The sequence below is a fragment of the Acipenser ruthenus genome, chromosome 1 (genome assembly GCF_902713425.1).
Source record: "Acipenser ruthenus chromosome 1, fAciRut3.2 maternal haplotype, whole genome shotgun sequence".
In the NCBI taxonomy this organism is placed as follows: Eukaryota; Metazoa; Chordata; class Actinopteri; order Acipenseriformes; family Acipenseridae; genus Acipenser; species Acipenser ruthenus.
The window spans coordinates 15,689,797-15,702,566 of NC_081189.1; the positions used below are offsets into that span (position 1 = coordinate 15,689,797).

The 12,770-nt window shown below is 37.2% G+C and overlaps 1 protein-coding gene across 4 annotated transcripts in view; it reads right to left on the reverse strand.

Moving 5' to 3' along the window:
• Positions 1–12,530, reverse strand: part of LOC117403880 (microtubule-associated serine/threonine-protein kinase 3-like) — a 161,063-nt gene extending 148,533 nt beyond the window's left edge. For all 4 annotated transcript variants that reach the window (XM_059008096.1, XM_059008034.1, XM_059007965.1 and 1 more), the window contains exon 1: positions 11,829–12,530. In XM_059008096.1, the coding sequence (XP_058864079.1) occupies positions 11,829–12,125 (297 nt within the window). In that variant the 5' untranslated portion in view covers positions 12,126–12,530. The remainder of the gene's footprint in view (positions 1–11,828) is intronic.
• Positions 12,531–12,770: the final 240 nt, after the last annotated feature.

The following is a 12,770-nucleotide window of genomic DNA, read 5'->3' on the forward strand; positions in this document are numbered from 1 at the left end:
TTTCCAGTTTCCATGCCTTACTCTCAGGACATTTGGTACATTTGGTACATTTCACCACAGCAGTGCCTCTGGGGTCAAAGCATGTTACTGGCTTCAGAGCATATCAGTCAGGAATAACTGGTTGGTTAATGACTGTTAGAAGCCATTAAAAGGGACAATTTCTCCCTACAGATAAAGCTGATACCATTTTAAAAATCTTTACCAATAACATTCTTTCACAAATGCACATCTGAGACCTATAAAACAAATAAAAATGCACAACAGGCATGATTTATGTAATTATATTGTTAGCTGAAAACATTTTGTTATTGCTTGTGCAAATCCCTAAAGAGCATGCAGAATTCCACACATGTGGTGTCCCTGGTTACTGGGTTAACATCTGCACTATGTTGTTTCCCACTGAAATCCCATTCTTCACTCGAGGTTTGAAGAGGTTCACACTGAACTCCGACTGCCAAGGTCAACCTTTTCACAACATACAGTACACATTCACACTGTGCCTTCTTTTAATTAAAGCATTAATCCAAATAGTTACAGTCATACCATGAGCTTGGACAGAACATGTTCCTATTAATTAGATCAATGGAGTCAAGAAAGAAAGGAAGAAAGAAAGAAAGAAAGAAAGAAAGAAAGAAAGAGCTAATCATTCTTCTGTTCGGTCTATATGCGCTATGCGATTCTCAATGGGAGAAAGCTTCCTGTGTTGATATTAGTGAAACAGAGCCAAAAACCTCACTGATGAAGCTACAAAACCAGCAAAACTTCCCACAGCTTCCCATCATGTGAACTATCTGTGATTGAATGTCAAATATTTAAATATTTGTCATGGAGATATGAATATAATATACATATGGCCTATATAGCCCAACCTTTAAATTACATTTTAGACAATAGTAACTTATACTTGATTGCTTCTGTTCTGTTCAAGCCAACACTGAGATTGTCCATTTGTCTGTGTGGATTTCACATCTACATGGTAAAGAGCTGAGCGGTCACACTAATACAGTTTTGCACCATGTCTGTGGTTTCTCTTCAGTACAGGAATTAATGCATTATATTGAGAAAGGAAGAAAAGTCAGAACTGTTATGGAATTGCTAAAACACTTTATGCATCGTGTAATAGAATTTATAGCAGAATTAAGAAATGATTCTGTGAATGTGAAACAGCCACAATAAAAGCAATATAACACTTCTTTAGGCAATGTTAAACTTAACTTAGAATACTTTTTTAAAATTGTGTCACCTGCATTTACAACCCATATGGAGTTATGAATTATAAAATCACAAGACATTTATTGCAAAACTGACAGCATGTCTGCATTCTGGCAACAAGAGAGTATGGCTATTGATAAAAAAAACATTTTCAGAAAACACATATAAAATGACAGGTAAACACATCATTACTTGCATAGAAAATGTAAACCAACCAACCAAACACAAATCTCACACAACTACTGTGAAGATTTTCTTACAAGACACATCAAAAATAATCAACCCTTAATTCCATCACACTTGACCTGGTCATTTCAATTCCCTACCTTGTATCCTTCTGTAGAAATGCAGGTTATAAGTTATAAGTGACCTCCTTTGGCTTGCAAAATGGTTTATACATGAAACACCAGCAAAAAGAAGAAAGAAAAGCACGAATCAAATCACCAGATAGAGAACTTCACTAAAAGGATCCAGAGTTAATCTCCTTACCGAATAAGCCATTCACATAGACGAGTGATCACCTTTAGATTCCCAGCTTCCTTGTAAAAAGCACAATCAGGTATTTATAACACATCTTCAGTAGAGTCCCTAGATTCCCTCAGTAATAACACACTGCAGAGGCTTTTTGTTGGTTTACACAGGATGAAGTTACTGCCCCACAGATGAAAACCGCCTTCACTTTGCTGTGCAGAACAAACACTTACCAAACCAATGACACTGTGTCAATACAAAGCAACAGGAGCATTCCCTTACATAACCTCTAGCTGATTACAGACGAGCAAGCTAATCCACCAACTGCTTAAAGAAACATAAACATCATCTGTCGACACCACATGATCTAGATTCACAGAGCGTCTCGTAACAAAGAGTACCATAAAAAGTTGAAATTTGAATAAAAATCAGGTATTGAATTAAAACAGCAAAAAATGTATTGTTTTGAGTCTCTCAAACCGATTATTTCATACAAATATATCTAACCAGTCAGTGCTTGGAAATTCTGGCCTGCGATTGGTTAAAATCTGATCATTGATTAAGTTTTTATTGATTAACAGTGAAAACCTTGTAACCATCGCAAAAAAAGTCAAGCAGACATACGACTAAGGTGGTAACTCCTAGATTCATGTGAACCTTCAACTCCGTGGCAGCTACCAATAGAATTCAAGCCAATAGTTCGCATCATCATTCCTCTGATTGACATTTTAAGATTAAAAGCATGGAAATGAACACTGAGAGAATCAATCTGTTTGTACAGAGGTTCAGACACTTGCTTGGGTGCTGCTAGGATGCTGGTTCATGACTAGCCTCCCTGCTGTTACACATACAGTACAGAAGACGAAGCTGTGGCACATCTCTGGCTTGAGAAGGTCACATCAACAATCTCTGCACTACGCTGGAACTGGCTACATGCCAGCCTAATAGACACTTTGTTTCCTCAGGGTGTTTTTAGTAAAGACATAAAGTATTAAAATCAGGTGTAAATAATAACGATGAATCCTTTTTGCCATTACATCACTCTGTGGTATAAATAAAAACGCTTCAACTAGTTCTTAAAGCAGAAGGAGGTTGTAAAAGACATCTTCAAGCTTGGCTGTACCCAGCATTGACCTATTAATACAAGAGACTGAGGAAATGGGGCATTGACAAAAGAGGCAGAAGAGCATTGTACACATCATGTCACCAGGGGTCTGGTCGAAAAACAAAGTTGTGTATAAGAAAGTTCAGATAATCATGCAGATTTTACTCTGTTCAGAAAAAGAACATAATTTAACATAAATATTCTGGATTTTCTCAAATTCACATGTGTACTGCTGTTTTTACATTAACTTCAATGAGAGTTTGTGCTTAAGACTGCTTATGTAAATAAAAACGATGTAATTAACAAGAGGCTTGTAAACACATTCTTGGCTCCTATTACTTGAAGACCAGCTGTAGGTTATCCAATATCATCAGACATGCCAGACATTATTTCTAAAGAAAACCGTCTATCAAGCCAAAAAATACTGCGAGGCTGATTGTATCCGTAAACTAAAGAAAAAACATTAGTTAAGAATCTAAGATATAAAATCAAAAAGATAAAAATTAGAAAAAAAAGGAAAACGTTTTTCTGTGCAGCAAGAGTCAGGTTGATTCCAGCTCAAGTGGACCACGTTGGTTTTTGCTCTTTTATTCCACTCAACTATTGTTTCTTTGTTTGAAACATGCTTTAAAAATGAGAATTTTGTTACTAGGTTCGGTCACCTCCCACATGCATTAGGTCAAAGGTCATGGGATATGGGCATTTTCATCACCTTCAGACAGCTCATCTTTTGTATACAAACAAAACCTGGTACAATTTTCTCAATTACATGTGGCTTATATATTATCAACCACAACTGGAGACCGCCCCTCGTCAAAGTTTGATGGTCAAATACCTTGTTGCTGGGTGTAACACTTGCAATTCTCTGAAGCCTATTTTCACAGTGCATAACCAGCTGGTATAAAGTGTTGAAATGTCCATTAAATTAATTGTTTAAACTTGCACTGCAAATAACATTGCAATACAGTATGGGTTAAATCAATCCCTACAGTGTGAAGAGAACACACATTAATATTCCGTAATTACACAGAATATGCCGTGTTCAAAGTACACTAGTTTATTTCTGATTTTGAACTGCCCCGAATAGCCTGAGCTTGTATTATAAGTAAACAAGGCCAATTGGAATTATACACCAGTGCTGCTAAACTGTGGAACTGTCATAGGAAGCCCTTCTGAACAACATGACTGGTGTACAAATGAAGAAAAACTGCATATCAATCACCCACTCAGTTAATTACAGATGCTACGGATTTCAGAGCACGCCAACAGGCTCACGCCATTAATAACTGAGGCTGCAGAGAAACACTGGGCAGAAACTGTCTGAGTGTTATGAACTGCGACTCTACGAGAACAGAAATGCAATATAAATTATAGCACTGCATTCCATTCCCATCGAGTTCTTCAGATGGCCTCAAACCAATCCTAACTTTGAGAAATGAAAACAAACAAGTAATTAAAAACATGCTTTAAGGAAATAGAGCTAACAAAATTATTTCAATAAATCTTGCCTGAAATAAATGACTATAAATTCATTAGGGCTCACATTTTCCTATATGAAAGACACATACAAATGATGGTAATCGTATTTCATTATTGTTATTTTTGTATTCAAAATAATTAACATAAAAGACCAATGGGTTACCAAGAAAAAAAAACCCAAAGCGTTAGGACTCCAATTCCCAGAAGCCACCAACACTTTTAGTAACCCACGGCTGCTTTTTCTATGCTGAAGTTGATATTAAAATAAAATATCCTTTCAGAAAGTGGATTTTTTTTTTTTATTGAATGGTTTTTCATATTTTAAATATGTCTACACTAAAAATCAAAGCAGCGAAATTGTAGCGCAGGGGTTCCCTGCATGTAATAAGATTTTTTTTTGCATGTAATAAGGTTATCATACCGTTAACAATGCTATAGCGTTATGCCCCTACCATGCAATAGTATTCTGCAGTGTACAATGGTGTTTGAGATAGTAGGAGACTGTTACATAAAGTGTGTGCATTATCAAATAATGCAAGTTAAAGCAGCTCTGTCTTTGCGCATCATGCATGGGGTGTGTGCAAAAAGAAGAGCGTTATGCAAAAAATGACAGTACTGAATATTGTCCCTTTCATTTACAGTATAAATTAAACAATAAAAGGGATGTTTAAAATGTTTCCAAAAAAACTTTAAAATGTGTTCCAAACTGCTTTAAAATGTAGTTTAAGGAGAGCAATGACTAGAAAGCCAGATTACAGCCACTAACTCATTACTGCCTGTTTACAATTGCATTATTCCTCTTTGCAGTGCAATTTTACTTAGTATTCAAGCCAATAAATGAAAACGGTTTAAATAATTAAAATTACTAGCCCATAAAATAAAATAATAAGTACAAATTGCTGTTCACATTTTCCAAGCCATTCACCCAACTGAGAATTTGCATGTTGAAAAATGATTGCTTGCGTGAACTGTCAGCGTACAGTCTCAGTGGTGTCCACCACTAAATATCACTGAGCGAGTATTCTTGCTGCTGAATTGCTAATACATGAATCTAGAAAACCATCAAAGACTCAAATCAATGAATGTACACCCTCAAATTAACATTTGAAAGATGTTTTCTGAGGAACGGTGTGTGACTGGAATAGTTTAACCCACAGGAGTGAATGAAAACAACCAATCTTTTTTTTTTTTCCTCCTTTCCATGCAGGTAAAAGATCTGCTGGCCAGTAGGCTCTTTACTCATCTTGTAACAAGGCAACAGTTACTAGACAAATAGATTGTATTTGGTTGTTTGGTTGTAGGGGGTGTATAAATGGGCCTACACAAATCTAAGTTACTAAATACATACATGAATGGCCATTTTGTCTAATACAAATTCATGAGGCAAGTGAGTTTAATTAAAACCTCTACATTATAAATTGGGTCGCCAAGATAAGTCGCAGAAGTTTTCCTCTTGCAATGGCTCAAATTAAGACGCAAGGTTTCACACAGTTAGTGCCAAAAATCTACTGCCCCCCCCTCCACCCCCACCACAAACAGTATATTTTGAACCAATAAAGAGCACTCAGTAGACTTTCCTCCAGTAAAATAAGAAACAAAAAGGTCTTGAAGGCATTTTACAGCTGTACTTGTCACCAGTAAAATTCGACTTTCTCATGAGGAAAAATATTTAAGGAAGTTGCAACCAACTCCAATCCCTGTCCATGCCATGTATTAAAAGCTTATAACCAGCCTCAGGCAGCAGCAAGTTTAGAAAGCTTATCAGACTTACTATATTAAAAGTAATTCTGTGTAAGACTCTGGGAGCTTGGAGTAGTGGGACAGTGTAATGAACTGTCAAATGTAGTATCTACAGTCAGCCTAAACTCCTAATAAGTCATTTTAAACGATCTGCTCCAGATGGAAGCAGCTGAAGGTCAAGATGGACAACCAAGGCCAACACTGAAAATGGAATGATTTATGTCAAGGTTAGCAGGGTTTTGTACCAAGGGTAACCCAATCTGAAGACAATAAAGACATCTTTCCAGGTAAAAATCACGTCCAGGACATCGGATTGCAATATGGACCTTTTTTTATTTTTTTATGATTGACCACACAAAGCTAGAAGAGGACAGGTTTAGAACTCATTTTTGGAAGAAAGAAAAATAATGAGCAACACATGGTACAGCTTAATTGCATGTGCTTCTGACTAATTTTCTAGATCAAGAAAGTTTCAATTTTTACAAAATTCTAAAATAAAAATACAGAAAGTTAATCAAAACAATTGATAGTCTTGTAATAATGAACCATTCTGTTGAATGCATTTTAAAAAATAGTGGATTTTAAAATATAGTCTAGCAACATTTTTAAGCAGTAGGACCCAGAGATTGTAGTATTGTATTTAACAACAAAAAGGGCCTTACCAGACAGTAAAGCCCTTCTACGTGGGTCCCACTGCTATTAAAAAATAGCTGCATTAAAAAAAAACCTGAACATTTAAAAGGAACATTTTTTTTTGTGATTGAGTGCAGTACAAACCATTTACTCTATCTTCCATGAGTAATGAGGTTTGTTCAGAATTCCTTATGTGCCTTCAGTATCCCAGATAGAAATGGTTCATTCGGATTCGGATGTTTTCTAATAAAAAAAAATAATAATTCCAAGACTGTTAATCTCGGGATCGTATGCTGTACAGCTTTAACCAGCGGTGGACAGCATTGCTTCATGGGAATTTCCAATAGCCCAAGTAATAATGCTTAACAATCTTCTGCTGACATGGAGCTTACCTTGAGTCCAGGCACCTCGAACACAAAGCTGAACATGATTTGTGATCTGTTTGTTTTTATCCACCTCTTAGAAAAGTAACTGTTTTTTTTAATTGGGATTGGTTTGTGTAAGATTCAGCAATTCAAAAAATCTAGTATATGTGTTAATGCTGATCGTGCTGTTTGTTCAGTAACATGTTAGTGTGATCATGAATTGTATTCATCTTCTCCTGTGTTAGAGATTAGAGCACAGTGCCAGTGCCAACCAGGTTAAAGGAAATTGTCTAATATTTGTTAGAAACTGTCCTTTACAGTAAAGTTTTTATCATTGTCTTCTTGTAAGGATATTGAATCACTGTTTACAGTAAATCTACTACTATTTGTTACCCACTGCCACGTGAACTCCTAGCACAGTACTTCAGTTCAAACAGCATTTATAAAACACGCTAAAAATCACTTTCATTCTCTCAGTACAAATGTACCAGAGTTTAAGCTCATATCTCAGTTATTAAATCTGGTGGTACGTCTATAAAACTTTAGGTCTAACAGGCGCATTGGAGTGGCACAGATTCAAGAATTACAAATTGCTCAGTTTTGGACCTTTGACAACTGTGATGTTAAATGATTCTTTAAATGCTTTGGAGTTTAAATATTAACCAAGTCTTACACAGCACAACCATTTTCAAAACACAGATGGTAGCCTTGGTGTTTATACAACACTGTGTATACAGTGTATAACTAATATATTTTTTTCCATATTCAATATTTATTCAGAATTGTCCACGTGTACACATTTGTTGTACACATGTTGATAAGACAGTTTTTTATTTTTTAAGTTTTATTATTTAAGAAAGTACAACCAGGGGCTCCCGAGTGGCGCATCCGGTAAAGGCGCCCTGCATCGAGTGCAGGATCCGCCCTCTAACCTGGACATCGCCGGTTCTAGGGGGGGGGGGGGGGGGGGAGGGGGGGAGTGGGTTAGGTCGGCCAGATGGTCCTCGGCTCACCGCGCACCAGCAACCCCTGTAGTCTGGCCGGGCGCCTGCAGGCTTGCCTGTAAGCTGCCCGAGAGCTGCGTTGTCCTCCGACGCTGTAGCTCTTGGATGGCTGCATGGTGAGTCCGCAGTGTGAAAAAAAGCGGTCTGCTGACAGCACACGCTTCGGAGGACAGCGTGTATTCGTCTTCGCCCTCCCGAGTCAGCGCAGGAGTGTTAGCGGTGAGCTGAGCCTAAAAATAATTGGCCATTCCAAATTGGGAGAAAATAATAAAAATAATTGGCAACGACTACATTTTTATATATATAAAAGTAAAACCATTGTAGTAATTATCAAGACACAGAACTTTCACAAACCTTGATCATCCTACCTTAGGTAATGTAGTCAGTGTTAAACCTCACCTGTGCAACCATCCCTATATGATAAGTGGGGTTAGGATTACTGCTAATCAGGGTGGGTCAAACCAGCCGTTCATGATAAATGGTGTTCGAATTAGGTTCCAAAAGCGTGGCAGCAGAGGAATATTTACCTACGGGGATAGTTAAGCAGCATGTTTTCAATGAAGAAAATCGTCCGTATGAATCTAAAAGGCAACATATACAGAACCGCCTCCATTTAAAAGAGCTACAATGGCCCTTTATAGTACTTGTATGACTTATTTCATACAATTTAATTAGTTATAGTCAGATAAATCCTTAGGGATTGATCCCAGAGATTACGCCTAAAAATGAGTAGTTGATGCAATCTAGGTGGATTCCTGGTACTGAAATATACACAAAAAAAATCCAACTGTGATTTATCATGGCAGGGTATAGGACGATCAAATCAATCCTTAGTACTAAAAGAGTTAAATGACTTTGTTCTGAGGCCCATATATATATATATATATATATATATATATATTTTTTTTTTTTTTTTCAGTTTTAGGCGTGGCTGTTTATGTTATATATGAACACACAAAAATGACGTCTTCTGTTTCAGCAGGCCTTAAGATTAAATAGTCCCAAATCCTGCCTATGACTGGTTTAATTACCTATCGCCTCTTATTCTTGACAGGTCCGTCTCTCAGCAGAGCAGCATACAGAGTGAAGCGTGTTTCCTAGTAAGTCACAGCTTGTCCATTTGTTTTATGCTGAAATGGTCCAGTGCCTGTTTAATAAATCTGTCAAAGCTTGTTTGGATCAGAGGATTCCCGCTGACTACACCACACTGCTGACTGCATACGACATGAGCTCTACCTACTACAGTAACTGCAGCTGCCTCCAACATACTACAGTCTTGCTACTTTATGAAACACTTCACCATTTTTTAAACCCATTTTGGCCTAATTAAACTAAAGTCAATGGTTTTCCAACAGCTAAAAAAAAAAAGTGTTGCTTTTTTAAAAACGTACACTTACTGTAGCTGTGGTCATCAGACTTTTAAGGTTCAGTACATTCCATAATAAAACAATAATGTTAGTAACATGCAGACACTACAAATACAAAAATACATACTTATGGAAGGGCAGACAGGTTCCTCCATATATACACATTATTTACACATACCCTGTCGCTTAATTAAATCCTCTTCTCAAATTCTACAAATCCGGTGCGTCGACCTCACTGCAACGGTCTCCACACAACGGACGCGATGCGATTGCGGTCCTGCAATAAAATGGCACTTTCGCTGCGACACTACCTTTCACACCAGTGGCGACAGGCGTGCTCGATATACAGCTAATAAAAATGTAAAATACAGAATAGCTTTTCAGAATACTTATTTCAGTAAAGGGAAACTAAACACCAGCTACATCCAGTTCCCTGGAAATGGCCTGCCAGATGTTCTTCCTCACCGTGTCTTTACAATTGTTGTCCTTTATTGTACAGCTCCAGGTATTATGCTACTGCAAGAATTATCTTTTCTTCCGTCACTGTTTACTGAAGCTGTTCAAGGGAAGCTGGTCTTCATTGGTCGCTTCAGTGTCGCCCGTCTTATCGCAGGCAGTGTGAACGGCTCGTATCAAAAAAATGTTTTATTTTTTTGCAGAGGTGCGGCGTGTCGTACGACACATTTGCTTGTCGCATCGCATGTGGTGTGTAGAGGCCTTAATCCTTAAACTATTAGCTTTTTGGATGTCCACACTCATACAAAAACTTAGTAATGATCATTATTTGTATTAATTAAATATGGAGGTTAATAGTAATAAGCGTCCATCCTCAGGGTTTTCATATATACACCCAGATTACAGGACATTCAAACCAACTTTCAATACCACAGGACAAGTAGTTTGTAAGTTATATGTAAAAAAATACATTCCTAAAGATAAAGGTCTAGCATTTCCTTATACTGAAAAACTAATAAATTAAATAAATAAAATGGATGACAGTCTGCTTAAATTTGTATTCAAAATTCCCCCAAAACAGCTGCTTCAAAATGCTATCCTGAGCGTTAGTTTTACAGGTTTTTAGTTGCTTTATGCCGTACCTGTTCAATCAATTACTTAAGATTTTTAAAGGAGAAAAAAAACACAGGACCTACATGTCTTTGGGCAGGGTTGTTAAAAAAAAAAGTGCTATCGGTCCTGCACTTGAGATGGTTTCATCTTATCTGTAATGCCACATGCAGTGACATTTCAACCTTATGCAAAGTGTGTGTGGGAGTGGCTACTAGTTGTTCAAAATGCACAAATACCCCTTTTCTGATATAACTGGAGGCACTTCTGATTCCTGATTCTTGTTTCAGTGTTTTTGATTGTTTGTTGGTTGGTTTTAACAGGATGCTAAAACAGATTATGTGCTCATATCATTATTATTTCATTATTTTAAAACTGTTTTCTCACTGTTAAGGGAAAAGTGAAAGACTTGACCATCTCTGTAGGGACTTTTTCTAATCATTCTCATCAAGCCTGCTGAACTTGAATGCCAGCGCTGACAGCATCACAAAATTGTGTTACATTTTACGCTAAAATATCCCTTGGCATACAGTATGTTTAGTTGTCCAATAATGAAGCATTCAGAGGATTCTACTTTTAAAATCTCTACTTTCTTCATTAAAATGTATTTTTCAAATTTTACAATTTACATCTAAGTGTAACTCGCAATTTAGTTCAGAAGCAACATTCATGTGGTAAAAATTCCACAGTGGTAACCTAAGAGTGCTACTGTAGTTGAGATCTTGTAAATTATGACTCCTCCCTATACTTGTGTGGACGTAGGACTCAAACAATATGACTTTTTTTCAATTACATATGCGCTATGCAACCCTTCTACCACTAGAACAAATTTAAAACATGATTTATTAATGCCACGCATTGCAGTCAAAGTTTAACAGAAAATAACTGGTGGTCCGGCTTTATACATTTGGTTTGCTGTCCAGGTCCAGACATCATTATATTTTCTTGGGTTGGAATTAAGCATTATTAAACAGAAACTTTAAGCAAGTCTCTAAAAACTTTGCAAGGATACCAAGCCCGCGTAGCGTTCAGCCAGGACAGTACTGTAAAGTTTAATAATTAAATTTACTTTGCCAAAGATGCATAAAGTGACCACAATTTATTTGACAACCTTGTGATTTGTACCTTAACTTACCTAATAAAAAATACAAAGCTGTCATCAGCTTATCGGCAACAAATCTTTGATGTTGTGGTTTCTAATGCGTGCCTTGTTGGACAAGGTAAAGATTACTATTATCCAAACATTAATCAGCTCACTTTCATAAACCCCACCTACACGCCCAGGGACACCTGTTTAACGATGCATGCTAATAATATTGATCATGCCTAACACAGAACAAAAAAAACACATTGATGTAATACACAAATGAATGAAGAAAATAATTACCATTTCGTCGCCCTCTTCCTGGTCATCGATATCAGGTTCTTGCTCCTTATTCTGAGTGTGCTTTTCTTCAAAGCTTCCTTCAGCTGCGCTTGTTTCGCCTCCCGGACCGTGTTGTTGATCACCGGCTCTCTCCCCAGCCCGTCCTTCGGAGTCTGATGAGTCCTCGTTGTTATTATTATTGTCATTATTATTTGTATCGAGCAGAAAATGTTTAATTTCTCCCTCGTACAGGGTTTCCGAACCAGAAGAGTTATTGCTCCCGTCACTCGCAGACCTTGGATAAACTTCCCCATCCATTTCACTCAAATGCCAAACGGCTTTCCCTTATGGAAGAAACAGACGCACACACAAACACCGAACTTCACTGTTTAACTATGTCCATAAATACATTTTTAAAAGAACACTGCAAAATACTCAATGCATCGTTTCCCATTTCAGACGACGTCACACAAATAAGCTGCAATTTCAAAAACAACAGCGCCTAAATTTTGGATAGAGCAATACCAAACTCTAACCCGGCTTCAAAGCACTGCCGCATTCTAACTATATCTGAGCTACTCTAGTCTCCGCCCACAAGGACAGAAGTATAGAACTGCTGTGAAAACCCACAACGCCTGCTTGCTTGCATAGATAAACAAGAACAGCGAATTTGGAAAACTGAAGTCTACATTTAATGCATTACAAATGTGAGAATTGCTGAAGTTTCAGTACATGCACAGCATAAAGCCGGATAGAGTGATTTTATTCAACGCCATTTTCATTTCTGCTGATTACAGCAATAAAAAAAACACGCGTTTAATTTAATCTCTCTTAATAAAAAGCACACTTAAGCAAGTTGAAAAATCAGTTTGTGAATTGTACAGAAATCGTCACTGTGCGACATATCCAATGCCCGCGCTTCCATCAAAATGTAAAAAAAAAATAATAATCAAGAAATCAACA